We start from the raw sequence: 25492 nt of genomic DNA on the forward strand, positions 1-25492 counted from the left end.
TTCAACGTATTGTGTTAAATACACCAAAGTCTTCTTCACTAAGTTCTTTGAATTTTTTCTTTTGTTGAAGCTTGTATGTTGAAGCTTTGTGAGTGAAGCATGTAGGTTGAGGTAGTGTTCCCTTAATTTCCCGAGTGAGGAAAACTTCTCGGTTGGAGACTTGAAAAATCCTAGTCACTGAGTGGTCGTGAGACTTCCGAGTATCAAGGTGCAGTAGCATATGGTAGGAGTCCCCCAAGTCTCTGGTCGAGGTCGAGGGAGTTGACGAAGGAAGTGTCTTGCTAGTAGCCAAGCTTCTAAAGTAACAAAACTTCACCATTTTCCTTTCTAAGTGGTAGCCCAAAACTCCTCATTCATATATATTTGTTATGAAAGTTGTTAGGCCCAAAGAAGAGGAGGCCTAGGCAAATTTTTTTTTTTTTTCGATTTTATTTTTCGAATTTTCGAATTTTTGAATTTCTGAATTTTCGAATTTCTGAATTTTCGAGTTTTCGAATTTTCGAAAATATATATATATATATATATATATATATTAAGCTTTGTAGGTGAAGCTTTGAGGTTGAAGCTTTGTTGGGTACCATGAATTGATTTTGCTTCACACTATCTTGATCAAGAGTGTGTGAAGCTTTCGTGGGTGAAGCTTTTGTAGGTGAAGCTTTTGTAGGTGAAGCTTTTGTGGGTCAAGCTTTTGTAGGTCAAGTTTTTTGTGGGTGAAGCTTTTGTGTTGAAGCTTTTGTAGGTGAAACTTTGAAGTTGAAGCTTTGTAGGTGAAGCTTTTGTTGGGTACCATGAATTGATTTTGCTTCACACTATCTTGATCAAGATAGTGTGAAGCTTTTAAGAATTTGTAGTTGTCCTCCATTGATGAAGCTTTTGTTGGTGAAGCTTTTGTATTGAAACTTTGTAGGTGAAGCTTTGGAGTTGAAGCTTTGTAGGTGAAGCTTTGGAGTTGAAGCTTTTGTTGGGTACCATGAATTGATTTTGCTTCACACTATCTTGATCAAGATAGTGTGAAGCTTTTGAGAATTTGTAGTTGTCCTCCATTGATGAAGCTTTTGTTGGTGAAGCTTTTGTGTTGAAGCTTTGTAGGTGAAGCTTTGGAGTTGAAGCTTTGTAGGTGAAGCTTTTGTGTTGAAGCTTTGTAGGGTACCATGAATTGATTTTGCTTCACACTATCTTGATCAAGATAGTGTGAAGCTTTTGAGAATTTGTAGTTGTCCTCCATTGATAAAGCTTTGTTGAATTTCCCAATTTCCTTTGTTTTTTTTTTTTTTTTTTGGGAAAATTAGAAATTTGAAAATGTGGGAGAGACAACATATACAAATTTTGCTTCCACATTGTTGAGCAAGAGATTGTGATGCAAGTCACACCTTGTAGTAGTCGAAGGTTTGGATGAACCATATAAATTGAATTTGCTTCGAACAGTTTTGATCAAGAGTGTGTGAAGCTTTCTACGAGTTGTAGTTGCCCTTCATTGATGAAGCTTTTGTTGGCACCATAAATTGGTTTTGCTTCACACTGTCTTGATCAAGAATGTGTGAAGCTTTTGAGAATTGTGGTTGAACTCCTTTGATGAAGCTCTTGTTTGCACCATAAATTGGTTTTGCTTCACACTATCTTGATCAAGAGTGTGTGAAGCTTTTGAGAATTGTGGTTGAACTCCTTTGATGAAGCTCTTGTTGGCACCATAAATTGGTTTTGCTTCACACTGTCTTGATCAAGAGTGTGTGAAGCTTTTGAGAATTGTGGTTTCTCTCCATTGATGAAGCTCTTGTTGGGACCATAAATTGGTTTTGCTTCACACTGTTTTGATTAAGAGTGTGTGAAGCTTTTGAGAATTATGGTTGCCCTCCATTGATGAAGCTCTTGTTGGCACCATAAATTGGTTTTGCTTCACACTGTCTTGATCAAGAGTGTGTGAAGCTTTTGAGAATTGTGGTTGCCCTGCATTGATGAAGCTCTTGTTGGCACCATAAATTGGTTTTGCTTCACACTGTCTTGATCAAGAGTGTGTGAAGCTTTTGTACGAGTTGTAGTTGAACTCTTTTGATTAAGTTCTTGTTGGCACCATAAATTGGTTTTGCTTCACACTGTCTTGATCAAGAGTGTGTGAAGCTTTCTACGAGTTGTAGTGTTTGCATTGTTACAGATGAGAAATGTCTGAACCAGATGTAAGAGGACTGAATAGCTTGATCTTCATATGCCATGCACTGAAGTTATTGTTGGCTTGCAATAAGACTTTGTTGGTGACTATAACTCTTGTTGGGCATAAGTGCTCCCCTAGTTGAGTTGTCAAGCTTGAGGGTTTTTGATTATTTGTGAATGCTAGGAGTTCACATGTAGAAGTTGTACCACTCGTCTTCTGGTAGGTGGAATGAATGGTGAGTTGCTTTCATCACTTGGTTGGTGGTACGAATGTGAGTTCCTTCATCACCTTTCATCACATTTCATCACCTGGTTGGTGGCACGAAGATGAGTTCCTTCTTCATCTGGTTGGTGGCATGAGTGGCAAGTTGCCAAATGATATTAAAGTACGGGTTGTACATTTCATCACCTGGTTGGTCGCATGAAGGAGAGTACGGGTTGTACATTTCATCACCTGGTTGGTGGCATGAGTGGCAAGTTGCCAAATGATATTAGAGTACGGGTTGTACATTTGATCACCTGGTTGGTGGCATGAAGGAGAGTACGGGTTGTACATTTCATCACCTGGTTGGTGGCATGAAGATGAGTTTCTTTTTCACCTGGTTGGTGGCATGAGTGGCAAGTTGCCAAATGATATTAGAGTACGGGTTGTACATTTCATCACCTGGTTGGTGTCATGAAGGAGAGTACGGGTTGTACATTTCATCACCTGGTTGGTGACATGAAGATGAGTTCCTTCTTCACCTGGTTGGTGGCATGAGTGGCAAGTTGCCAAATGATATTAGAGTACGAGTTGTACATTTCATCACCTGGTTGGTGGCATGAAGGAGAGTACGGGTTGGACATTTCATCACCTGGTTGGTGGCATAAAAGATGAGTTCCTTCTTCACCTGGTTGGTGGCATGAGTGGCAAGTTGCCAAATGATATTAGAGTACGGATTGTACATTTCATCACCTGGTTGGTGGCATGAAGATGAGTTCCTTCTTCACATTCCATCACCTGGTTTGTGAGAATAAGGGCAACGTGTCGAGGCACATTGTAGCAAGTGTCGAATGACACAAAGTATGTTGAACCATTTCGAAGCACAGTTGGCTTATGTATGGATGTGTTGGAATGTATGATGTTTGTGTATGAATGTGTTGGAATGTATGATGTTTATGTATGAATGTGTTGGAATGTATGATGTTTATGTTGATTGATATGAATGATGCTTATGAATGTTTTGCTATGCATGAAGGGATCCATGCTTTTGATATGTGAACCATGTTGGTTGTAATACTTAGTATCACATACTTTGTGTCAAAGTACGCATGTTGAAACTCTGAGTTGGAGTATAAGGTTAGGTCAGCGTAGACTAAGTGTTCCAGTGCTAGGAACGCAAAAGGCTCAGAAGAAGCTGTCTGAATTCCCTTTTCTTTAAATATTTGCCGAATGGCTTGTGTGACAAAAGATCTCAAGCGGTTGAGAGTCAAAACATTTGTAATGTGTATGCCTTCTTATAATAGCATTTCCTTCAGTACCTAGTCCTTCACTTTGAAAGAGTGAGGCTTGGCCCCATAGTCATAATAGTCGACGGTATGTTCACCCCTGGTTGTCTTGATACGAACTTTTATTCCTCTTGTTGTAATGGGCTTGCTGAGAGTAAAAATCCTTCTTCTTACAAAGAGACAGATACGTTTGGTGACTTAGCGAGTAGCTAAATGAGGCAGGAGATGATGCAATGGGTGTCTGTATGGCCAAGATCTCCTAACTTGGTAGAACTTGACTTCCACTTCCCACTTGTTGATAGGGGTTAACCATATGGGGGTTCCTTTGGTATGTCCTTACTTCGGCGGAGGCGTGGTTGTAAGCCTGTGCCATCACCTCAGAGTAAGTCTTCCAAGTGGTGGCATTGATCATGTATTTGAAGAAACAATCACGTAGGCATGCCATGAAGGCCTTGAGGGCGATCTTGTCATCTGCCTCAGCGCAGCGAGAATACTCATGGCTGAAGTGACCGGCATACTCTCGTAGTGACTCGTCCGGCTTCTGGCGAATAGTGTACAAGTCATCTGCATAATGCAAGCGATCGGTCTGGAAGATGTGTTGAGAGATGAACAGTTTCCTCAGTTCCTCAAATGAGTATACTGTCTTAGGTGGAAGACGGCAATACCAGTTTAGAGCTCCGCCAGAGAGGGTGGAGGGGAAGAGAAGACATCGCTCTTCGTCGATGTGCATCCGATATGCCATGGTGGACTTAAAGAGGTTAAGGTGTTCAATCGGGTCCTCCCTTCCAGTATAGAGTTGTAAACCAAGCTTTTGTTTTGTCTTCGCTTGAAGGGGGTGTCGAGGATCCTCATTGTGAGAGGGCCAGACCTGGGTTGGTTCCAGTCAGGTATCTCGGCCTAACGTTCGGCCTTCAACTTGTTTACTTCCTCAAAGAGCTGTAGGACAAGGGGATCCTGAGTGGAGTCATGTACCACTGGAATTTTCTTTCGTAAGTTTCCATCGCCTCTTGGAAGTAGGAAAGTTTGAGCAAGGGCGTGTGGTTTTTACTTGGACTCGCCGTACTAACTTCTAGGGCGAGTCTGTCAGAATACCTCAGAGTCCCTTGTACCTTCATGTTCCTCTGGGACCTGTCGTTCATTCCCTAGATTGGCAGCTAGCCTGGGTCGTGGGATGGTACCGAGTCTTTCAGAAACTCTTGGGTCATTGATCTTCGAGCATATGTGGAGGGGATTCTCTCGACGTTGCTTTAGGAAGCCTCGACAGTCACGATAAACGGTTTTCGATCCTTCCAACCCTTCTGCAAGAAGGTGTCTTCCTCCACTTCTCTTGCTTCGGGTCGAAGCATCTGGGTTGAGAGAAGTCTCATTTTGATCAATGTTTTGATGATTAGCTCGCTCCTCATCAGGGATACCCATGTCGAATGGAGGTGACCCTCCGTGTTAGGGGGCACCCAGATGATGGTTGATGTCCACAGGGGCAACGAGCTCGCGTGTTTGAGTACGCCTAGTTTCGTGGAGCGTCTCAAAGAGCTTCTCATACTGCTCCTGAAGGACCTCATTCTTCATTGCTATCTTGTTGTTCTGAGCTTCTAGCTCATCGACTTTAGCTTGAAGAGTAGCCCTCTTTCCTTCCTTCTTTCATTGCTTCGCAATAGGTGCAAGAGGGGTGTCATTCTGTGTGCTGTGGCTTCCTTCGCTCCCCATGTTGAAGAGGGATGCCTGGTCAAAAGAGAGTGTACGAATGGTGGAAACCAGCTTGTCAAAGCTGAAGAGAGTGGGAATAAGTGTCGTTCCCACAGACGGCGCCAAATGTTGATGCACAAAATCAGTGAGGACTTTGGTACAACAGAAAGTGTTAGGTTTGTGACCATCGCTAGATTGCTCCGGTCACTAGTGTGGGTAAGTATGCAAATGGATAGAGACAGGGAAGCAAACACAAGATGTACGTAGTTCATCCAGATTGGCTACGTCCACGGAGTAGAGGAGTTCTCATTAATTGTAAAGGGTTTACACAAGTACATATGTTCAAACTCTCCTTTAGTGAGTAAAGTGAATGATTTAGTACCAATGACATTAGGCAATATTGTGGGAGAATGATCTCCTTTTATAGAAGAGTTTCTAGCTTTGTTCTGACATTGACACATGTCGTGTTGTGATTGGCTTCTGATGTTGACACTTGTCGCGCTGTGATTGGCTTCTGATGTCGACACATGTCGCATTGTGATTGGCCTCCTGGTTGGAGGGAAACTCTTATGGGTCCTTGACGGTATAACGTTGACCGGTGCTCAGTAATTTCGGGATTGGTCAAGTATAGTACAAACACATTTATATCACCAATCTCGGCAAGAAGCCTTGCAACTCTTTCAAACATTTTCATGCGTCTCCCTTCGTATACACCAATCACCATGGCCGATGCCATTTATGTTTGCAAAAGAAAATTTGATTTTTATCAAGATGAAGCAAATGAATTAGACATATATGAAATTAGAGTTACGAAGGCAAATGAATCAGACCCGATGAAAAAAATATCAATTTTTAACATGAAAAAAAAATCATTTACACCAATCTCGGCGAGAAACCTTACAGAGTACTGCTCATGTTTGTAAAGAAAACAATCGATTTTTAACAAGATGAAACAAATGAATTAGACATATGAAATGGGAGTTACGAAGGCAATGAATCAGACCCGATGAAAAAAAAAAATTCGATTTCTCCAAATTTTTATATCAAAGAAGTCCTACCAAAGTTAAAAGAAAACCAAGGTTATTGGGTTGATGATTGCTGATGGTGGATGTCTGCAGGTAGCCGATGTTCTACTATTTTAAGTTAACGGTTTGAGAGAGATGGGTATTCAAACATATTCGTTGGGTAAATTCTTGGGTTTTCTGTAGCAAACAGAAAAGAGTTATTTGTTTACCTTCACACAATATGGGAATGGATAAATTCTTGGGTTTTCTGTAGCAAACGCAATGAAGGTTTGTTACCATTCAGAAACATGAAAGAGCCACATGTTTTCAATGGACATGTAAACGAAAAAAGGTTTGGGGGTCTTTTCTTGTTGCTATATACAACAATGCTTTTGGTTGCATAACAAGTATGAAGAACAAGTGGCTACGGAATAGAAAGACGCGGACGAGGTGTCATAAATTAATATGTTCCGCTTCATAGTGAAGTTAAGTAAAAGTTCTGGACGTGAGTACTAACTAAATGTTCTTTTCCCGACTTAAAACGCTCATGGCAGATGATGGTTTCTTTGACGTGGCAAGTACAGGGCGCTATGAACTAAGCCGGTTAGCAAGATCGCTAGCAGCAGATGTGAATGTCAAACGCAGAGCCAAAGGACTTCTTCTGCGTGCAGTGGGTTCCTTGTACATTCTTCTAGTTTTTGGTTTTGAGATTTCAATTTCACGAAACTTACAACGAGTAACTGGGATAACTGGGATAATGTTCGGCCTTCTCCTAGCGTTGCAAACTGTCAAAGAGGACCATATATTCGTAATTGCAGATTTGTTCAGAAGCTTGCCGTTCACATGTTCAATGGGGATGGATAGTCATCAAGGGGCATTTCGTGTGTTCTCGGATTTTCGGAAAGGGAAGTTTGGTTGGATTGCACTCGAGAGTCCCCCAGATGATGTTTTATTGGGACGACTTGGTGGTAGGCAAGTAGTCAGGCTTTAAGGTCACTCTATAGATATCAAAAGAATCCAAAATTGCTGCAAACACAAGTTAAGCATCTTCATGGAGTATCACAGTCTAGGCAAGTGAAGATGCCGGTGCCACGAAAGATACAAACCAGCTTCATCTTGGAGTGAAGATGTCGATTGACGAGACGGATACTTAAATGGAAACCAAAACTTTGCACAAAACGAAAGCGAGATACTAAAATTATTGTTCACTCAAGTGTTTTACCAAACAATAGGATTTTTTGTAACTCAATCGGAATTCAGAAAATTCGTGTAATAAACGCTGAGATGATACGACAATTTGTGTCATCTCGCAACTGTGTGAACGTAAGTTGAATCTTTCTTTTTTGACTTCGACCAATTCTCTTTGATCCTGCAAGCTTGGATCGAGCGTTCGATCTGGACTCCTGTAGCTTCTTTATCCAGTTGAGAGCAATACTTATTGAATGTCTCTATAGTAACTTGCAGTCTGAAATCTATGGTAAACAAGAACTTGATTTCCAACCTATTCAACTCTGCTGTGCTCACTCCTCCCACTTTTGCATAGTATGCATTGTTGAAGAATCTGCAAAACCGCGTTCATCTTTAATGTCAGAAGGTTTCACATAACAAAAACATCGTGTTCAGAAACGATCCACATAAATCTGATTCTAAGATTTAGAACTTACGCGTCATCCATAAATTTCGCTGCTAGCATTACACTTGTTATCAGTAGCCGGTGAACATTGAAAGAAGTTAAATGCACTTGCATGCACTGAAGATATCGGTCAAGGTAGATCTGTGCAACAACGAAGCACGATGGGCTACAACCAGAGTACTTACAGATGCGATCAATATATTGTCGAATGCTCAGAGGGGGTGCTCGTAAACCATGATATATGGTTATAACTTGTTTAATTTTTGTTGTCTCCAATAGCATCTCGTTCCTTTGAACATATCTCTCAAGAATTGACGAGAGAGGTGACAGCACCCGCGGAATTTTCATCACGCCTTTGCCCGATGTCTTGAGCCCCAAGGAAAGGTAAACATCAGGGCTTACAATTTCATTGTCGAGTGCTAAAGTTGCCATATTCAAGCTGGAAAGTAAAACATCGATTAGCAAACACGAAATTGCTACCCTCTTTCTTTACTCGTCAAAACTAGAAGGGGCAAATCAACCCATTGGATATTAATGGTTACTCATTAAGATCCATTTAATTTGATTTCACCTTACACCGTCGTCACCACTACCAATCTCACCTCTATATTATGGTGATATCAAATTAAATGGGTCTTAACGAGTATGCATTAACAATTCAATGGGTTGATTTGTCACCTTTGGTCAATACTAGCATGAAACTAGTTCTAAAATTATCAACTTGAGATAATTAAAATGTCCAAATATATATATTCGATACGAATTTATCATCAAATCTTCAAAAATTTGAATCCCATGAACAATTTTTTCGATAAAATATAAGAATTTGAAGTCATAGAATCAAAGTATCTACAAATGAAAAATGAACAGACCCAGAAGAGGAAATCAAGAAACTGAGCACACCAAGAGCAACCCACAAATTATCTGATCAAGAAACATATAAAGGATAAACCTTTTCATCAAAATTTAATCAAATCCCAAACCAGAAGATGCAATATCCAAATTCCAGTCACTAATTTAAACAATGCTGTTCATGCAGGGCATATAAGGATAATTTAGAGAGAGAGAGAGAGAGAGAGAGAGAGAGAGAGAGAGAGAGTTTTGCTTACATGAAAACAAGCAAAGGCAGAACAATATTAGCTCATGGAGTTTCTTCTTCCTTCTCTCTGGCGCCAAATCTCTTTTATGCAAATTATCTGCTGCAGAGTCAGGAGGAGAAAGAGAGAGATAGAGAGATAGAGAGGAGAGAGAAAGAGCTTTGCTTTGCTTTCTCTATGGAATCCCCAAGGCAAAGGCAATGCTACATCTACAACTACTCCCTCTCTTCCTCACTCACTCACTCTCTCTCTCTCTCTCTCTCTCTCTCTCTCTCTCTCTCTCCACATGGAATTGGCAAAAAGAAGGTGTCGGTGTGTACTCAACACCAATTTTTATTAGGAATGGGCTGCAAATGCAAAAGACTTCTTATTATTCTTGCCTTCACGGTGGTTAAGTGGGACCCCCAAGACTATACCTTTCCTTTTCCTTTTCTTTCCTTCTAGTTATTTAAATTTCAGTATTTATCTTTTTGCAAATTTAATTCCATGTAATTAAAAACTAGGCCATGTAATTAAAAATTAGTTAGACCATGTAATTAAAAGTTAGGAAAACTTAACTTTACGTTTTTACAATTTACATCCTTCAAAACGTTAAGGGAAAGTGTTAATAGTAATACAATCATTAGGTCCATTACCATTACGTAAGATGAGAGATGGAGAGATATCAAATAAATTGTCATTATACATCATAATTTCTCGTTAGATAGAAACTAAAAAAGTTATTGCATCGAACACAATACATGCATGTACATTGTATAATATTTTGGACAAAGCTATAGAAATTAAATTTGCAAAACTAAATATTGTGTCATTAATCTGAAATAAGCACGTTAATTAACATTTTCAATCATCAACAACTATATTATTTAATTTACAAAATTTTATTTAAAAATTTAATCTTCTTAAAGAACCCTAATTTATTTCCTATCCTACATAATGAGGATCTCCATCTGTATCTTTTACTAAGTAAAATATGAATAATCCAAATTCATAATATAATTTTATTTCCCCAGCCAGACAATGCCACATGACACCTTTTAGTGGGTCACTTGTAATGATAATGATTGGCAACCAACAATATATACTTAAAAAAAAGTGATGCTACACCATATTTTTAGATAATTTTTTATAGAGCACATTTTGTTTGGTTGAACTTCTTCCTTAAATTATTAAAAATGATTTTAACCATCAACTGCCACATCATATAATCTGCAAAAAATGATCTAAAAATTTATCTACCTAATATTTTCAAAAATAAAAAGTTTCAAAAAAAATTGTGACTGGAAGGAGAATTGGATTAATATAAGGTGTGGATCTTGATTAATCCCCAAATGTTAATTAAGTTCAAATGCGTTTATGATTCATCATCCAAGTGGGGTGAGTGGTTGTCTTCCTCCTTTCGTTTTTACTGTTTGATTGGATTTTAAATAACTTATCACTTTAGAAATGTCTAGTCCGGCAGTTATACTCAAGATTTTCTTCTTATTTCAAACGTTTTGAGTGAAACAATTACAAATGGGTATATTCTCAATGATATTCTAAACTTTCACCATAAGTAGACATCACTCTCGATATTACTCAAATCTTTCTGGCAACAACATATGATATTTGACACTTTACAAGTCACGTGACGAGCGAAACTAGATGGTATTGACATTCCATGTTGGCATAGGGCTGAGGGGACAAGTGAACGTAAGACTGCATGTTTATTGTAAGTTTTTGTTTTGTTGGCATCCCCTCCTCATCAGTCCTCAATTCCAGGCCGAAATTACAGGCCGGTGGGAACAGCCAGCAGATGTCGGATCCGACCGCATTAGAAATATGGACTGCAAATAATGTCGGTGCAGAATTAAATTGAGAAATTGTTATGTCGTGAAAGTTTAGGAAAACCACATTTGTGTATTGTATTATTAGTAAATCATTGAATACGACAATTGACGTGTATACATTACTTATCATATCATATAAAACAAAAAGATAATCTTCTTAATCATTGACACAGATACACCGTTACCTAACCTTTCGTGCCAATGAAATAAAAGCAATGTATAAATTTTGTCTTTATATCCTTGTTTCATTGACATGAAATACCACGTGTTGTTGTTTATGTGTGTACATGAAGTTGTCCATTCAAGTTCAACTGTAAATAATAAAATTTAGGCCCAATCCAAATATCTTCAGATGCCTCAACCCAATGCCAAATCCCAACTCAACTTTCCAAAAGCCCAACGCACACCTGTGCCATGACATTATCGTAAATAACTCCAAAACTCAGGGCGTTCATTTTACGAAAAGAACAACTGCCAAATATCTCTCCAATGTACATCTCTACTGCAACATGACTAGCATCAGCTTTAACAACATCCTGCAAAAAATGAACTAAATCCAATGAAGTCTTATTTCTAGTAAAAACACTTCTAACAAAAACGCTTACGAGCAAAATTGCTTCTTATACAAGCAATCCCAAATGGGCTGGAAGTCTTGCTCGAGAGAAATAGGGAATGCAGATTGAAATCATACCCATTCAACATGAGGAGGCTCCTCCGTTGGTTTATAAATTCCGGCACTACTTATGTAGAGGAATTGCTTCGCACCAGAGCTCTTCACCCAATCTGCCAAGGGCATATATGTATGAAGATTAAAATTAGGACGATTTGTTTCATTTCCAACCAGCCTCATTTTCAAGTTTCCCACGGGCCCTCAAAATCTCAAGACGGCCCTGACAACATATTAGTTGAAATTGAGTTCTTAAGCATTGAAGAAACAGACCTCATTGTAGAAAAAGAATATATGGGCTAAAAAGTATATTTAATTGATACGTGAATATGAATATATACAATTACATTCCTTGCATAACAAGGCATTATCCCTACAAGTTAGGAATACAACTATAATTAGGATTACAATCATACATAGACTCTAAATGTGTTTCTATTTGTCTAACACTCCCCCTCAAGTTGGAGAGTGGATGTCAAGAACTCCCAACTTGAGTAACACAGTTGAAAACTTCTCCTTCCCGAGAGGCTTGGTGAACAAGTCCGCCAATTGTTGTGCCGTACCAACATACTTGGTTTCTATAGCGCCATCTACAATCTTATCTCATATAAAGTGACAATCCATCTCCATGTGACGAGTCCGCTCATGAAAAACAGGATTAGCGGTTATATGTAACACTGCTTGATTATCACAAAATAAAACAAAAGGACCAACCAAGGGAATGTTCAAATCCTTCAACAAAAACCGAAGCCAAATTACCTCACAACAAGCATCTGCCATAGCCTTATATTCCACTTTTGCTGAATAGATTGAAACAGTTTTCTGTCGCTTCGTTCGCCACGAAATCAAATAATTTCCCAAGAATACACAATACCCAGTAGTCAAACGGCGAGTGATAGGACAACTTGCCCAATCAGAGTCACAAAATGCAGTTAACTTGGTATGGTTGTCAGAACAGAATAATAAGCCTTGACCTAGAGTAGACTTCAAATAACGAACAACACGAAGCGCATCATCCATATGAGGTATCATTGGCTCATGCATAAAACGACTTAAAACACGCATAGAATAGGTGATATCCGTATGAGTTATAGTGAGGTAGATTAACTGTCCTATTAAACGCCAATACTTTTCAAGATCCTTGAGAAGTTCTCCTTTATCAGATAATTTTGTATCGTCCATAGGAAAAGCAATGGGCCGTGCTCCCATAAAACCATAATCATTGAGAATCTCTAATGCATACTTACGCTGTGAAATATAAATCCCACGTTTGGATCGAGAAACCTTAATACCCAAAAAATATTTTAAATCACCAAGGTCTTTTATCCGAAAATGATTATAGAGAAAAGATTTCAAAGAATCAATGGCACTGACATCGTTGCCTGTAATCACAATATCATCCACATAAATGAACAAGGATGTGAAAGAAGTACCAAACTTTTTTGTGAACAGTGAATAGTCAGCTTTGGATTGTTGAAACCCAACAGAAAGAAAGGTAGTGAACTTGGCAAACCATTGGCGAGAAGCCTGCTTGAGACCATAAAGTGACTTGTGAAGGCGACACACAAGATTCTCCCCTTGTTGCCGAAGACCAGGAGGAGGAGACATATAAATTTCCTTATGCAAGTCACCATGCAAGAAAGCATTATAAACATCGAGCTGATGAAGAGACCTAGCAGTAAGAGCAAGAAGACAACACACAGTAATCATCTTAGCAGTAGGAGAAAAAGTGTCATGATAATCAATACCTTTAGCCTGTGTGAAACCTTTAGCAACCAAGCGAGCTTTGTAACACTCAGTGGAACCATCAGAATTATACTTCAGTTTGTACACCCACTTACAATTAATGGGAAGTTTGCCAGGGGGCAAGGTAGTCAAGGTCCAAGTACCATTGGCATGTAAAGCTTGAAGTTCCTCATTTATGGCACGACGCCAATTAGGATCACTGGCAACCTTGACAAGGGAAGACGGCTCCACATTTCGACTGACAGGGTAAATATATGAAAGATGTTTGGGAGAGAAACGGTGGTAAGAAATAAAATTACAAAGTGGATATCGCGTACCTTTGGCAGAACCGGTTGCGAAGTCCTGCAAAACACACCAAGAAGGAAAAAATGTTACGGAACACGATAATCCATCTGTAAGCTTACCAACTGATAAAAGGTCCACTTTAAAATTAGGGACACATAAAACATCTTTTAAATTAATCGAGGAGTTTAAACGAAGAGTGCTAGTTAAAGTAATGGGAGCTAATGCACCACTAGGCAAAGAAATAGGTGGCAAATGCGAAGCAGAAATATTAACCAAACATGAAGCGGAATAAGTAATATGATCAGTAGCACCGCTGTCAATGATCTATTGACCATGACGAGAAGCTACAGATAACAAACCTTTGACAAAATCATCACTGAAAACGGCATGGGCCTGAAGAGAAGAGTATGCGTTGTCAGTTAGGGCAGCAAGGACACGGGAATGCTGTTCAGCTGAAAGGTGGGGCATCGCAACCTGCAGGTCATGCAAAGTGGGCTGGCATTGCACGTGATGGGCTAATGGAGAGACATGAGCATTGCGGGCCTGGGAGGTGTTATTGGGCTGGGAGGCCTGAGGGTTGTTGTTGGGCCTGGAGACAGTAGCAACGCTGGTGTTGCGTGCGGGATTAGCAGCGCCATTGCTGCGGGAGGAACCAGTAAATGCAGCAGACGTGGAGGAAATTCGGGGTGGCCTCCACAGTTGTCCATATAGGGGATGTCCAACAGGATAACCGTGAGGCCTGTGACAAGTATCGCGGGTGTGAAAATCATAGTTGCAATAGGTGCAGTGGAGATGAGGGTGGTCGGAGGAAGTACGGGAAGAGCCACGAACCGCCATGGCCGCAGGTTGGTTTGCAGAACGAAGGGAGCCCAACGAGCGTTGTTTTTCAGCTTGAGAAACCGAGGAGCAAGTTTGGTGAACAGTGGGCAGAGGGTTCATCAAAATAATTTGGTTCCGAACGGCGGAGAAAGATTCGTTAAGGCCTATGAGAAATTGCATGAGCTACTGCTGTTCATTCTTTATGCCACAAAAACAAGTGCAATGCTCGTTGAACGAGGCAAGTTCATCCCAAAGGCCTTTAAGGCAAGTGAAATAGGCGGAGACAGATGAAATACCTTGGGAGATGGTGGCGAGTTCACGGTCGAGTTGGAAGATGCGGGGGGGGGTTACTTTGGGAGAACCGTTCGCGAAAGTCGTCCCATACGGCCTTGGCAGTGGTGGAAAAGAGGACGGACTCGGCAAGATCAGGCTCTAAAGAATGAAGAAGCCAGGAAAGAATCATGTGGTTGCAACGGCGCCAAACGGCATGAACATCGAGATCCTCGGAGGAGGAAGGCTCCTCAACATCGCCATTAATAAAACCAAGTTTGTTCTTGGTGCTCAAGGAAATCTCCATACCTCGCGCCCAGGTTGTCTAATTATCTCCATTCAATTTTTTGGAGACAAGAACAAGATTAGGGTGATCATAATGGTGAAGATAAAATGGGGTATTGCTATTAGAGTCTCCCATGATGGAAGAAAAGGAATGGCAGAGGAAGGCTATAAAAAAAAATTGAAGAAAAGCAAGGGTTTGAAACTTGCTCTGTATACCATGTAGAAAAAGAATATATAGGCTGAAAAGTATATTTCATTGATACGTGAATACGAATATATATAATTACATTCCTTGCATGGCAAGGCATTATCCCTATAAGTTAGGAATACAACTATAATTAGGATTACAATCATACATATTCTCTAACTGTGTTTCTACTTGTCTAACACTCACGGTGTCCAAATCTTTGCCATTGTTATCCGACACAACAATCAAATGATGCTTCTTCGAAAATCGTCCTGATCTTCTCAGGTTATCCATTCGAAAATCGTCCCGATCTTCTTAGGTTCTCCCCACACTGTCTTCCCTCCAGCACTTACAATTTCCTTAGAGAAACAAAGAAAACACATTCAATAAGTGTTTCTGAATCATATAAGTGCTTTTGCTAGATGCGTCTTCAGGAATCACTTCTAATGCATATCTCAGCGTGTTTCTGATCAAAGTACTTAGCAGAACTACTTCATACAAAAGCAATTCCAAACAAATTCTAAGAATAATCCCACACCGAAAATCTAGAAAGATATACAAAATGTGTTATATAATACATATTGTTAGTGAAAAAAATGTGCACAGATATTAACTGAGAATCTGGTAAATGGGGGCTTCTTCATCTTGTCCGAGCTCTCTTCACCACTGTCAATACGGTGACATCATGGCCAGAACCCAGAAACTCTTTTACGAAGTAGAATCCGATCACCGCATTCCCGTCGCTGTTGGTGTTGACTATTAGGACCTTTTTCTTCTCCCCTGCATTGGCCCTGATGCTGAATGAGCAATGATTGAAGCGCCTGGAAGTTGCAAGGTGTGTAAGGAAAGAGTGAGAAGTTGAGAGGGAGGAGGAGAGTGGAGAAGTGGGAGGAGGAGGAGAGACGTAATAATTAACACGCGTTGAGTTTATAATATTGTAACGTGTTGAGTTTATAATATTAACACGCGTAAATGTTAGGGTAAGACGTAATAATTCCTCCCATCCCCCACCTCAATAAGGAGAGATAATTTAGTATGCTCAGAACACGGACGGTGCGTCATAAGTTATTATACAATTAGATGGACGCTTGAAAAAAAAGAAACTTTCCTTCAATTTTACAATAACATGTAGTGTACCGTTTGTATTCCGAGCAAACTGAAAAGTTTCCCCTAAAAAGCCAACTCCCTTTGTTAGTCAAGAATATTGAGATCAATAATAAATTGATCGATTTGACTATTTTTGTAACGTTGGCATTCGGCTCCTCTAGACATATCAAACTAGAATATATGTATGAAATATCCCACATTATCTCAAGCACCCTCCAAACCCCCAAAAACTAGCCGTTACGCTTTTTTCCTCTGTTCCCTCTCAAAAATGGCAGCTTCAGTGGACACGCCATCGCCTATCCACCTCAACAAGCAGTCACTCATGGATTCTTCTTCTCCGGTATTCAGCCCCTCCTCCGATAAGCGCTTCTGGAGCTCTCTCCGCAGCCGGATTGACTCGCTTCTAGATGATCGCAGCTCCACAATCCCAATTGCTCAGAACCCACCAAATGTTGATCCGTCTCGGCCAATTCAAACGGTGAGTTGTTGGTTTTACTGTAGAATTTTGGTTATTGTTCAATTGGGTTTTCTGCTGTGGTTGTGAATTTGAAAGTTATTACATTTTTTTTTATGGGAAAAGAATGGCGGAGGATCGAAACGAGCAAGAGCGACGAAGGAAGACTCATTGCTTTTGATGAGAGGGTTTGATTCCATAGCTCACACTTTGTCTCAGCTCTCGAACACTTTGGATAATGCTCTTCAGGTAAATTTCTACCCTATTTGTAGCTAAGATTTGAACTTTTATGTCAGATCTGAATTGGAAAGAGTTTAAATAGGCGATTTTTCTTGGGTACGAACGTGTATTAAATGCGAACACTTACAAATGATCCATTTAGTACACCGTATGAGACCGAGCAGAAGGTGTAGTACACCGCTCAATGGGTGACGATGATGGTATTTTTAGGTGTTCTTATTGTAGACCCTAAATAGTAATGTTTGAAATTTGCTTTTTGATTGCCTGAACTGTAGAAATTAGTCGAACCCAGGTGGGATTTGAGCTTATGGGACTACTTTGTTTGCTGTGTTTATATAGGGAGCCAACGGTCTAGCTAAGCCACCCACATTGACGGAGATATTCCATAACCACCTGAGCAACTCGGAGAAGAAGAGTAGAGAGAAGGATTCGGAAGAACAGCAGAATGCAGAAGATTCCAATGTTGGATTGAAGAGGAAATTCGATGACAGCCATTGCTCAGAGGAACAAGGAGATGAATCCCAGAAAGAAAATGAGCAAGAAGTCCCGAGAGACGGGAAGCTGAAGAAAGCGAAAAATGTAGTTTTCTCTCTTTTGTTCAGTGTCAAAGCTTTGATGAGTTTTGAGTTGGTTGCTAATTGTGTGCTTATGTGTCTTTATCTCTCTACAGCTTGCGATTTCTATGGCAACAAAAGCAGCTTCGTTTGCTCGGGAACTCAAGTCGATAAGATTGGACTTATCCTTTATGCAAGAGCGCTGTGTTTTGCTGGAGGAGGAGAATCGGAGGCTCCGAGACGGGCGGGATAAAGGGTTGAGGCTTGAGGAAGATGATCTGGTGAGGCTTCAGTTGGAGGCACTGCTAGCCGAGAAATCAAGACTAGCAAATGAAAATTCAAACCTAGTTAGGGAAAATCAATGCCTCCACCAGCTTGTGGAGTACCACCAGCTCACCTCCCAAGACCTCTCTGATTCATATGAACAAGTTGTACAAGGGTTGTGCCTAGACTTCTCGTCTCCTCCACGACCGACAGCAGAGGAGGCAAATGGTGGAGATGGTGATGCTGCTGCTGATAATGAAGTTTCTCAGACACCAAGAAGTAATCTTTTAGGGTTCTCTGCCTCGCTTGATGATGAGTGTTCTCATGGAGATCAGTAGCAGAATGGTTTTGCAGATTGTTTCTTTGGGTTCGAAATAAACTGTTGCAGATGTAAATTTTGATGCCATGGACTTCTATTCTGTGATTTCACTGATTTACCAGAAACATAAGTACATGATCTCAATGGAAATTATATTATCGCTTTACTTTGATTTTCGGAACTTCGTTTCCCCACTCAAATTATATGTTAAGGTGATTTCAATGGAAAATATCTTATAATCCAACCTTTTTTCCATATAAGTTTCAAAAACGAGTTCCGGATACCAGTTCTCAGCAAGGAAACATAACAAATCAAAGAATATTACAATTCAACATTCTTCATTAACTACCATGAAAGTTACGACTCATCATTCAAGCAAGGAAACATACATCACACGGGTAACCAAGTACTAAATATTAACAACCAACCAAAGTTATGCTTCAATGTCTAAAGCTACTGCCTACTGGCTTCCAAACTACTGGTTTCATGTTTTACAAGCTAAGCCAGTACAGCTACCGCTTAAACCACCAGGACAGCTTCTTTCTCTTGTCCTTAGATGCTGACTTGCGATCTTGAGCAGAATCCTGAGGAGAAAGTGCATCACATGCTGCTTGAGATGAGAAATTCATAAATGTTTCAGTAGATTTCGATAAAGTTGAGACCAAAATCACGTCCTTTGTTTTCGCCATCACTTCAGAAAATGCCTGAGTCCCTTTCTCAAACTACAACCAAACAAAGTAAACATGACAATCACTCACCGCTCGACATATGTAACGAAAGTCCTAGAATTCAAAGTACTCCAAAAAAACCAAGATTATCCTTTTCTTTGGTTTTTGTCCTTTTAAACCTCTGAATGCTGTTATAAACTATGATTTCAAGTTTGGCATGAGCAACTTCCGACTTCGAAGTAAGCTTACGGTTTTCATTTGTCAAGGCTTCAATCTGCACATGTAAACGAAATGTCATATTTCTTGTCAGTAAATAAGAAAATCTTATTCCACAGCAAGGTGATTACATTTGAGTTCATTTTTTCCAAGAGTTGTAGAATATAGTCCATTTTTCCTTCCATGCTTTTCTCGCCCGAGGTCTGTCCTTCCTCCAAGTTTGTCCCATTTAAGGGGGTTTCTCCAAAAGAGGCTGCTCATCTTCCGTCTCACTATCACTAACGTACACAGGCTCTATGTCCTGGTTTTGAACAGGCGTAATACTGTTACGAAGGCGCAGAGAACGCCTAACAACAGCATTGTACTTGTTGGTCTCTTTCTCGAATGAGATGGTTTGGCAGATTTTCTTGCATCCTAAGGTTTGAGTTAGTGTTCTCCCGGGGAGGAGGGCCAGAGTTTTTGGGGTGCTGTTCCACTCTCTCAGGAGAAGGATTTGGTCCCCCAGGCTGTGGTTCCTCAGTTTCAGATGATGCATTTGGAGCCTTAGGCTTTAAATTCTACACCAGAATCATGTATTAGTAAAATAAACCATAATTAAGCAAATAAACTAGTATTTGCAGCCATAATATCAACACTAAGAAACAAATTAAAACAAGAAATTCCATTAAGATGTCAAAAAAATCAACAAAAGTTAGAGCCCGAATCACTTTTTACAGCATATTTATAGTTGACAAGAACTGATTCGGGCTCTGACTTTTGTCATGTTGGTGCTAATGGAGGAGGGTGATCATTTCCTCTTCCATTGGTGGTTAATATTACTCAAATCTTGATTAAAATTCGAAGTACCGATCCATGCCATGAAGGAAACTCCGAAGTCCACATAAACGTATTATAAGGGTGCCTTGTTTTTTGAGAAAAGCACGATATTTATTGACAATTGTCATTGTAAAAGAGGACAAAGTGCATAGCATAGCCTCATTAAAATTTTGTCAGAGCCTTCAACCTAATAAAAAAAAAAAGTGTACGACGAACAACTAAAACAAGACTAATCAGATAATACAACAATTCATACGTACAGAAACTCCATAAGTACTTCAAATTAAGTGCAAGCTACACTTATATGTAAAGCAAATCGAGCAAGACAGTGCACATCACCATTGGCCAGACCTCAAATAATATGGGTAAACCGTAAAACCATCTCCAATGGCATATACCAGCAACGACTTCACATCCTCAACCACATTACCAAAAGGGGAAAATGTCCAAAATGGTGTTTTACAACAACCAACAACCAAGCCTTATCCCACTAAAAAATGTTGGCCATATGAATTTTAAAATGCTACTGTGCTTGATTTTGTGTCATGTCTTTCGTTTCATTAACTCCAAGTACTCCATATTTTTTCTTAAAATAGTTCTTTGCACCCGAATATTATTTTCACTAACATTATCAGTTTCTCTAGCGACTGGACTAATTAACTAATGAAATTCATTATCAATACCAATTAAGATCAAAGGACTACAATTAAGCATTTGGAAAGTTAATCTTGAAGTCTTATGATGATATGTCCATATATAAAGTTGTTTCGTTGTGGGATCAAAATGCCTCACTAATATTTATAGCTTATGTCTGCAAATTTAGTACAATAATTAGCAGGCAGCCATTTATCTTGAGGACATGTTGCATGATTTAAGGACCCTATTTATATCTATTTTTTTGCCTAAGCGAAAAATATGCATGCTTGTTTTAAATTAATGGAGGAAAAAGTTGTCAGATCAAAAGTGTGAAGAAGTGCTCTTTGTTAACATATTTGTAGAAGCCATTAATTCGATGCCATCATCTTTCTTGGTAAAGATCATAAAGTTGAAGTTGACCAATTTATAATAGATTAGGGTTTCGAAAGAAAGGGAATATGCACAAATAAAATTGATTATGATTTTAGTGACCTAAAGGTTATGGGTTTGAGATTTCGAGTTGTGAAAATAGCTTTGCAAACTCGGTCACACTAAACCTATAACAAATGGTTCATAATATTCTTATAAGATTGTTAAGTGCTTGTTTATTATCCATTTAGTATTCTTTTGACTTTATTTTTTATTAAAAATTTATAACCGATTATGTTTGTGCTTATATACATATATATATTTTGTGGAAGAAGATAGAAAGGCTGAGAACCTAAACTTTAAGGATTTTAACCAGAGGGGAGACAAGAAGAAACAAAGAGACCCTTTGTATTGGTTTACAAAATTTTTTAAAAAAAAAATCTCATTTTTTTAAGAAAAACTAATAAAAATGACTTGAAAATTATAAGTTTTAATTAAAATGATAAAAATGTGTTGTATGTGAATAGTACCAGGAATAACTTTTTAGAGTAAAAATATCATTTTCGTTAAAGTGAACGGTACCAGAAATGTTTCGTTAAAATTTTTTTTTTTTTTTTTCTGGTTGGCCATTGTAAAACAAAGGCAGAGTTACGTAGAAGATTTTTAAAAGCAAACTGTATGTCTAGGGCTCAAATGTGTAAAAGAGCAAAATATTCTTGTCAGCCTTACGCAAGCCGACCATAGTTTGTTTACTTTGTAGACATTCCATGGTGAATCTTAAACCACTATTTAAGAAAGTTTGACTCAATTATTTTTAACCATTAGTGTGAAATAGTTGGTTGATAAGTTCTATTTACTTTATATTATATTATGAAGGAAATTTTTTTATTGAAAAGTATGTAAGAAGCTTGTAATTCAAATGATTACGACGGAAAGGTGTTTATTGACTGTTGAGATCCTTAGCTCATCTCCTCTATAATATTGCTCATGTAAGGGCAATTTCCAATGAAAGATGTAAAATTCCTTGAAATGTTATTTTACATCTTCGGTTGGCCGGAAAGTTCTCTAATAGAAATATGCAAAATGTACATGTAACATCCCACATCGCTCAGGAGAATAAATCTTGTAAGCCTTATATGTATATTTCCATCTTTACCTAGCACGAGGCATTTTGGAAGTTCACTGGCTTTGGATTCCATCAGAACTCCAAAGTTGAGCGAGATCGCAGCGAGAGCAATCCCAGGATGGGTGACCCGCTGAGAAGTTCTCTGGTGAGTTTCCAAAAACAAAACTGTAAGGGCGTGGTCAGAGCCTAAAGCGGACAATATCATGCTACGGTGGAGTCGACCCGGGATGTGGTGGGAGCTTGGGCCAGGATGCGACAATTTGGTATCAGAGCCAATCTTTGGTCGGAAGTGTGCCGATGAGGACGCGGGCCCCTAAGGGGGGTGGATTGTAACATCCCACATCGCCCATGAGAGTGGATCCTGTAAGCCTTATATGTATATTCTAATCTTTACCTAGCATGATGCTTTTTGGGAGCTCACTGGAGTTAAGCGAGTTCGCGCGAGAGCAATCTCAGGATGGGTGACCCACTGAGAAGTTCTCATGTGAGTTCCTAGAAATAAAACCGTGAGGACATGGTCGGGGCCTAAAGAGGACAATATCGTGCTACGGCGGAGTCGAGCCCGATATGTGGTGGAGGATTGGGTCCGGATGTGACCTGGAAAGTTCTTGTGTGAGTTCCCAGAAACAAAACCGTGAAGGTGTGGTCGGCGCCTAAAACGGACAATATTGTGCTACAGTGGAGTTGAGCTAAGGATGTGGTGGGGGCCCAGGCCGGGATCATACAAGAACTTCCCAGTGGGTTACCCATCCTAAGATTGCTCTCACTGCGATCTCACTCAACTTCGGAGTTCCGATGGAACCCGAAGCCAGTGAGCTCCCAAAAGGCCTCGTGCTAGGTAGAGATGAGAATATACAATAAGGCTTACAAGATCTATTCCCCTGGGCGATGTGGGATGTTACAATCCACCCCCTTTAAGGGCCCGACGTCCTAGTCGGCACACTTCCGGCCATGGATTGGCTATGATACCAAATTGTCACATCCCAGCCCAAACTTTCTATATTAGAAAAGAAAATACACTTATGAGGAGTGTAGAATGAGATTTTTGGAGTGTCAATAACACTTCCCTATTTAAAACATATTTTTATAATCTCATTACAGCTTGACCTCTGTATATTTTTGTCAATATATTAATCTGATCACACATTTTTTTTTTCCACATCTTTCTTTAACAATCTCTCTGTTGTTTCAATAATGGGTTCCATATATTATTAAGTATTTGGTTAAACTTACCAAAGTTGAGTAAGATGCTTCGGTACACACTTGTAACGAATACACTATGTTTCTGTTTCAAATGAAATGAAAGTAGTAATGAATAGTATTTCAGACACCCTAGTTTACGGAGAGGGTGTCTAGATCTTGAGGTGTTAATAGGCGGACACACTACCCTTATCAATTGACCTAGCTCTCACATTTTGCTCGTAATTCAGCACTTGCTAATTAAATTCTATGTTTTAATTTGGTAATGGCGTTATTGTGTAAGAAACAAGTTCTAACAATTGTTCAAAGCAAGTTCTATATATATCATTGCTTTCCTATTTGATTCCATGAACGAGTGAAGACTAACCATTAGTTAAATATTGGGAGGGGAACCAAAGATAATCACTAATCATCCTCTCCAAATAAAGGTGATATGCGGAGAAACCCATGTAAACCAAATTATTCACATTAGCTAAGATTCCAAGACAACCATTTTCAAGCATCAAAACATGCAATGTACTTATCTGTTAAATTACGAGCTGTATGTTTATTTGTTCTCGAAAGATGGTATAAAAATGACCAACATGGTAAAAAAACTATCATGCAAATTAAAATGTCCAGATTTTCAAAGTTAAAGCTCCAATAATGCACAGCAGCACATGTGTATTTTATCTTCTGAGACAATTATAGGCCCTGGGAACTGGCATTAAAAACAATATGAACTTCACATGTAAATTGTCAGGTTTATATAATTTCTAATTTTTCCAACGAATTACAGTAAATTCTGATAAAAAAAAGTTAAAAAAAAGGGTAAATTATATAAAACTATCTCAATTATTGGGTCAGTCAAAGTTTCATACCTTATCTTCAAAAAAATTTAATGTCATACCTCATCTACGAATTTTTTACAATTTCATACATTTCGTTAGTTTGTCTGTCAATTCTTTTGTTAAATAGTGACGTGGCTTGAGACATGGCCAACTCTCTATTAAAAAATTAATTAAATATTAAAAACTATTTTTTTTTGCATGAGGGACCCACCCCTTACCCCCCTCACCCTTTCTTCCCCCTCCCGTCTTCCCCAAACCCAAATCCCACCCCACTTCTCGTTTTCATCATCCTCCTCTCACTCCGACAAGCCCTTCCCTTTCAGCCGGTGGACACTGAAATTGGGTTTTTTGAGCCGGGTCGACCCGGTCCCCGATAACGCGGCGGATCTTTGTCGTTTATGCTGACAGAACTTGATTTTAAGGCAGCTGATGAGAATGGCGCGGCTCCAGCGGGTCTTACCCTTAGCTATGACGATGAGAACTTTGTCGGCGGCCTCATGAACGGCTCGGCCGCGTCGTGGAGTGGAAGAAGAAGCAGGGTAGTTGGCGGCAGCGGTGGATGAGTCGGGTGCCGAGTTAATGGAGGCTTGGGTGAGGGCGTGGAGGAGCTTGGAGGAGTAGAGGTGCTACTGGGCCTCTGACTTCCACTTGGCGTGGTTGTGGGCGGGTTCTTGGTGGTGGAGGTGGTCCTGCTTGGGTTGGATTTTCTTCTTCTTTTTCCTTCTAGAAGAATCCCGAGCTCGATCGAAGGTGGCTATGGGATTCAAAATCAGAGTCGATGCCATGGGGTTTGATTCTCCCTTTAATTGGGGAGGGGGATTCGGAATCAAACAGAGGAATAGAAATGGAATTGGAATTGGAATGTTCTTGGAGGGGGATTTGGTTTTCTATTAATCAAACGGAGAAGTGGGATTGGAATGTTTATAGAGAGAGAGAGAGAGAGAGTGAGAGGAGGATGATGAAAACGAGAAGCTGCTCCATCATTGATTGCTGGCCAGGGAGGGTGAGGGGGTAGATGTTAGGGCTGGTGGGATCTGGGTTTGGGTTGAGGAAAGAAGGGTGAGGGGGATAAGGGGTGGATCCACATGCAAAAAAATATATATTAAAATATTTTATATTTTTAGTTTTTAATAGTTAATTAATTTTTTAATCAAGAGTGGGTCATGTCTCAAGCCATGTCACTATTTAACAGAGGAATTGACAGACAAATTGACGGAAGGTATGAAATTGTAAAAAAATCGTAGATGAGGTATAACATTGAAATTTTTTTAAGATGTGATATGAAATTGTAACTGACCCAAAAACTGAGGTAGTTTTATATAATTTATCCAAAAAAAAAATTTATCTTAAAAAACAATGACACATATTATTACTAACTGTACATATTGTAGCTCAACTAATTGCAGAGAAAACCCTGCATGAACATTAATAGAATTGCTTGGGGGTTATAACTGGCCAACATATATATATAAAAGACCAAACATTAAAGATAAGGAAGAATTATAGTTATCTAATATTTGGAAAGCATGGGACGAACTGGGATTTTTGTTCTGGC

The 25492-nt window shown here is 39.5% G+C and overlaps 2 protein-coding genes and 1 pseudogene across 3 annotated transcripts; 1 reads left to right on the top strand and 2 right to left on the bottom strand.

The window, feature by feature from the left end:
• Positions 1-7488: 7488 nt before the first annotated feature.
• On the bottom strand, positions 7489-9354 carry LOC126614378 (cyclin-P3-1-like). 2 transcript variants are annotated; one of them, XM_050282037.1, is made up of 4 exons: positions 9337-9354; positions 9063-9298; positions 7985-8392; positions 7489-7881 (listed from the first exon to the last, which is right to left on the bottom strand). In XM_050282037.1, the coding sequence occupies exons 3-4, from the start codon at positions 8383-8385 to the stop codon at positions 7623-7625; spliced, it is 660 nt and encodes a 219-aa protein (XP_050137994.1). In that variant the 5' UTR covers positions 8386-8392; positions 9063-9298; positions 9337-9354; the 3' UTR covers positions 7489-7622. The 2 variants fall into 2 exon arrangements, with proteins under 2 accessions (XP_050137994.1, XP_050137993.1); XM_050282036.1 differs by lacking the exon at positions 9337-9354 and having other exon boundaries at positions 9063-9316.
• Positions 9355-16431: 7077 nt separating this feature from the next.
• On the top strand, positions 16432-18242 carry LOC126614590 (uncharacterized). The gene is made up of 4 exons (XM_050282239.1): positions 16432-16723; positions 16826-16948; positions 17279-17518; positions 17610-18242. The coding sequence occupies exons 1-4, from the start codon at positions 16514-16516 to the stop codon at positions 18093-18095; spliced, it is 1059 nt and encodes a 352-aa protein (XP_050138196.1). The 5' UTR covers positions 16432-16513; the 3' UTR covers positions 18096-18242.
• Positions 18243-24210: 5968 nt separating this feature from the next.
• LOC126616412 (transcription factor bHLH147-like) lies at positions 24211-24961 on the bottom strand (annotated as a pseudogene).
• Between the last annotated feature and the right edge of the window lie 531 nt (positions 24962-25492).

This window comes from Malus sylvestris, chromosome 3 (genome assembly GCF_916048215.2).
Source record: "Malus sylvestris chromosome 3, drMalSylv7.2, whole genome shotgun sequence".
Taxonomy (NCBI): domain Eukaryota; kingdom Viridiplantae; phylum Streptophyta; class Magnoliopsida; order Rosales; family Rosaceae; genus Malus; species Malus sylvestris.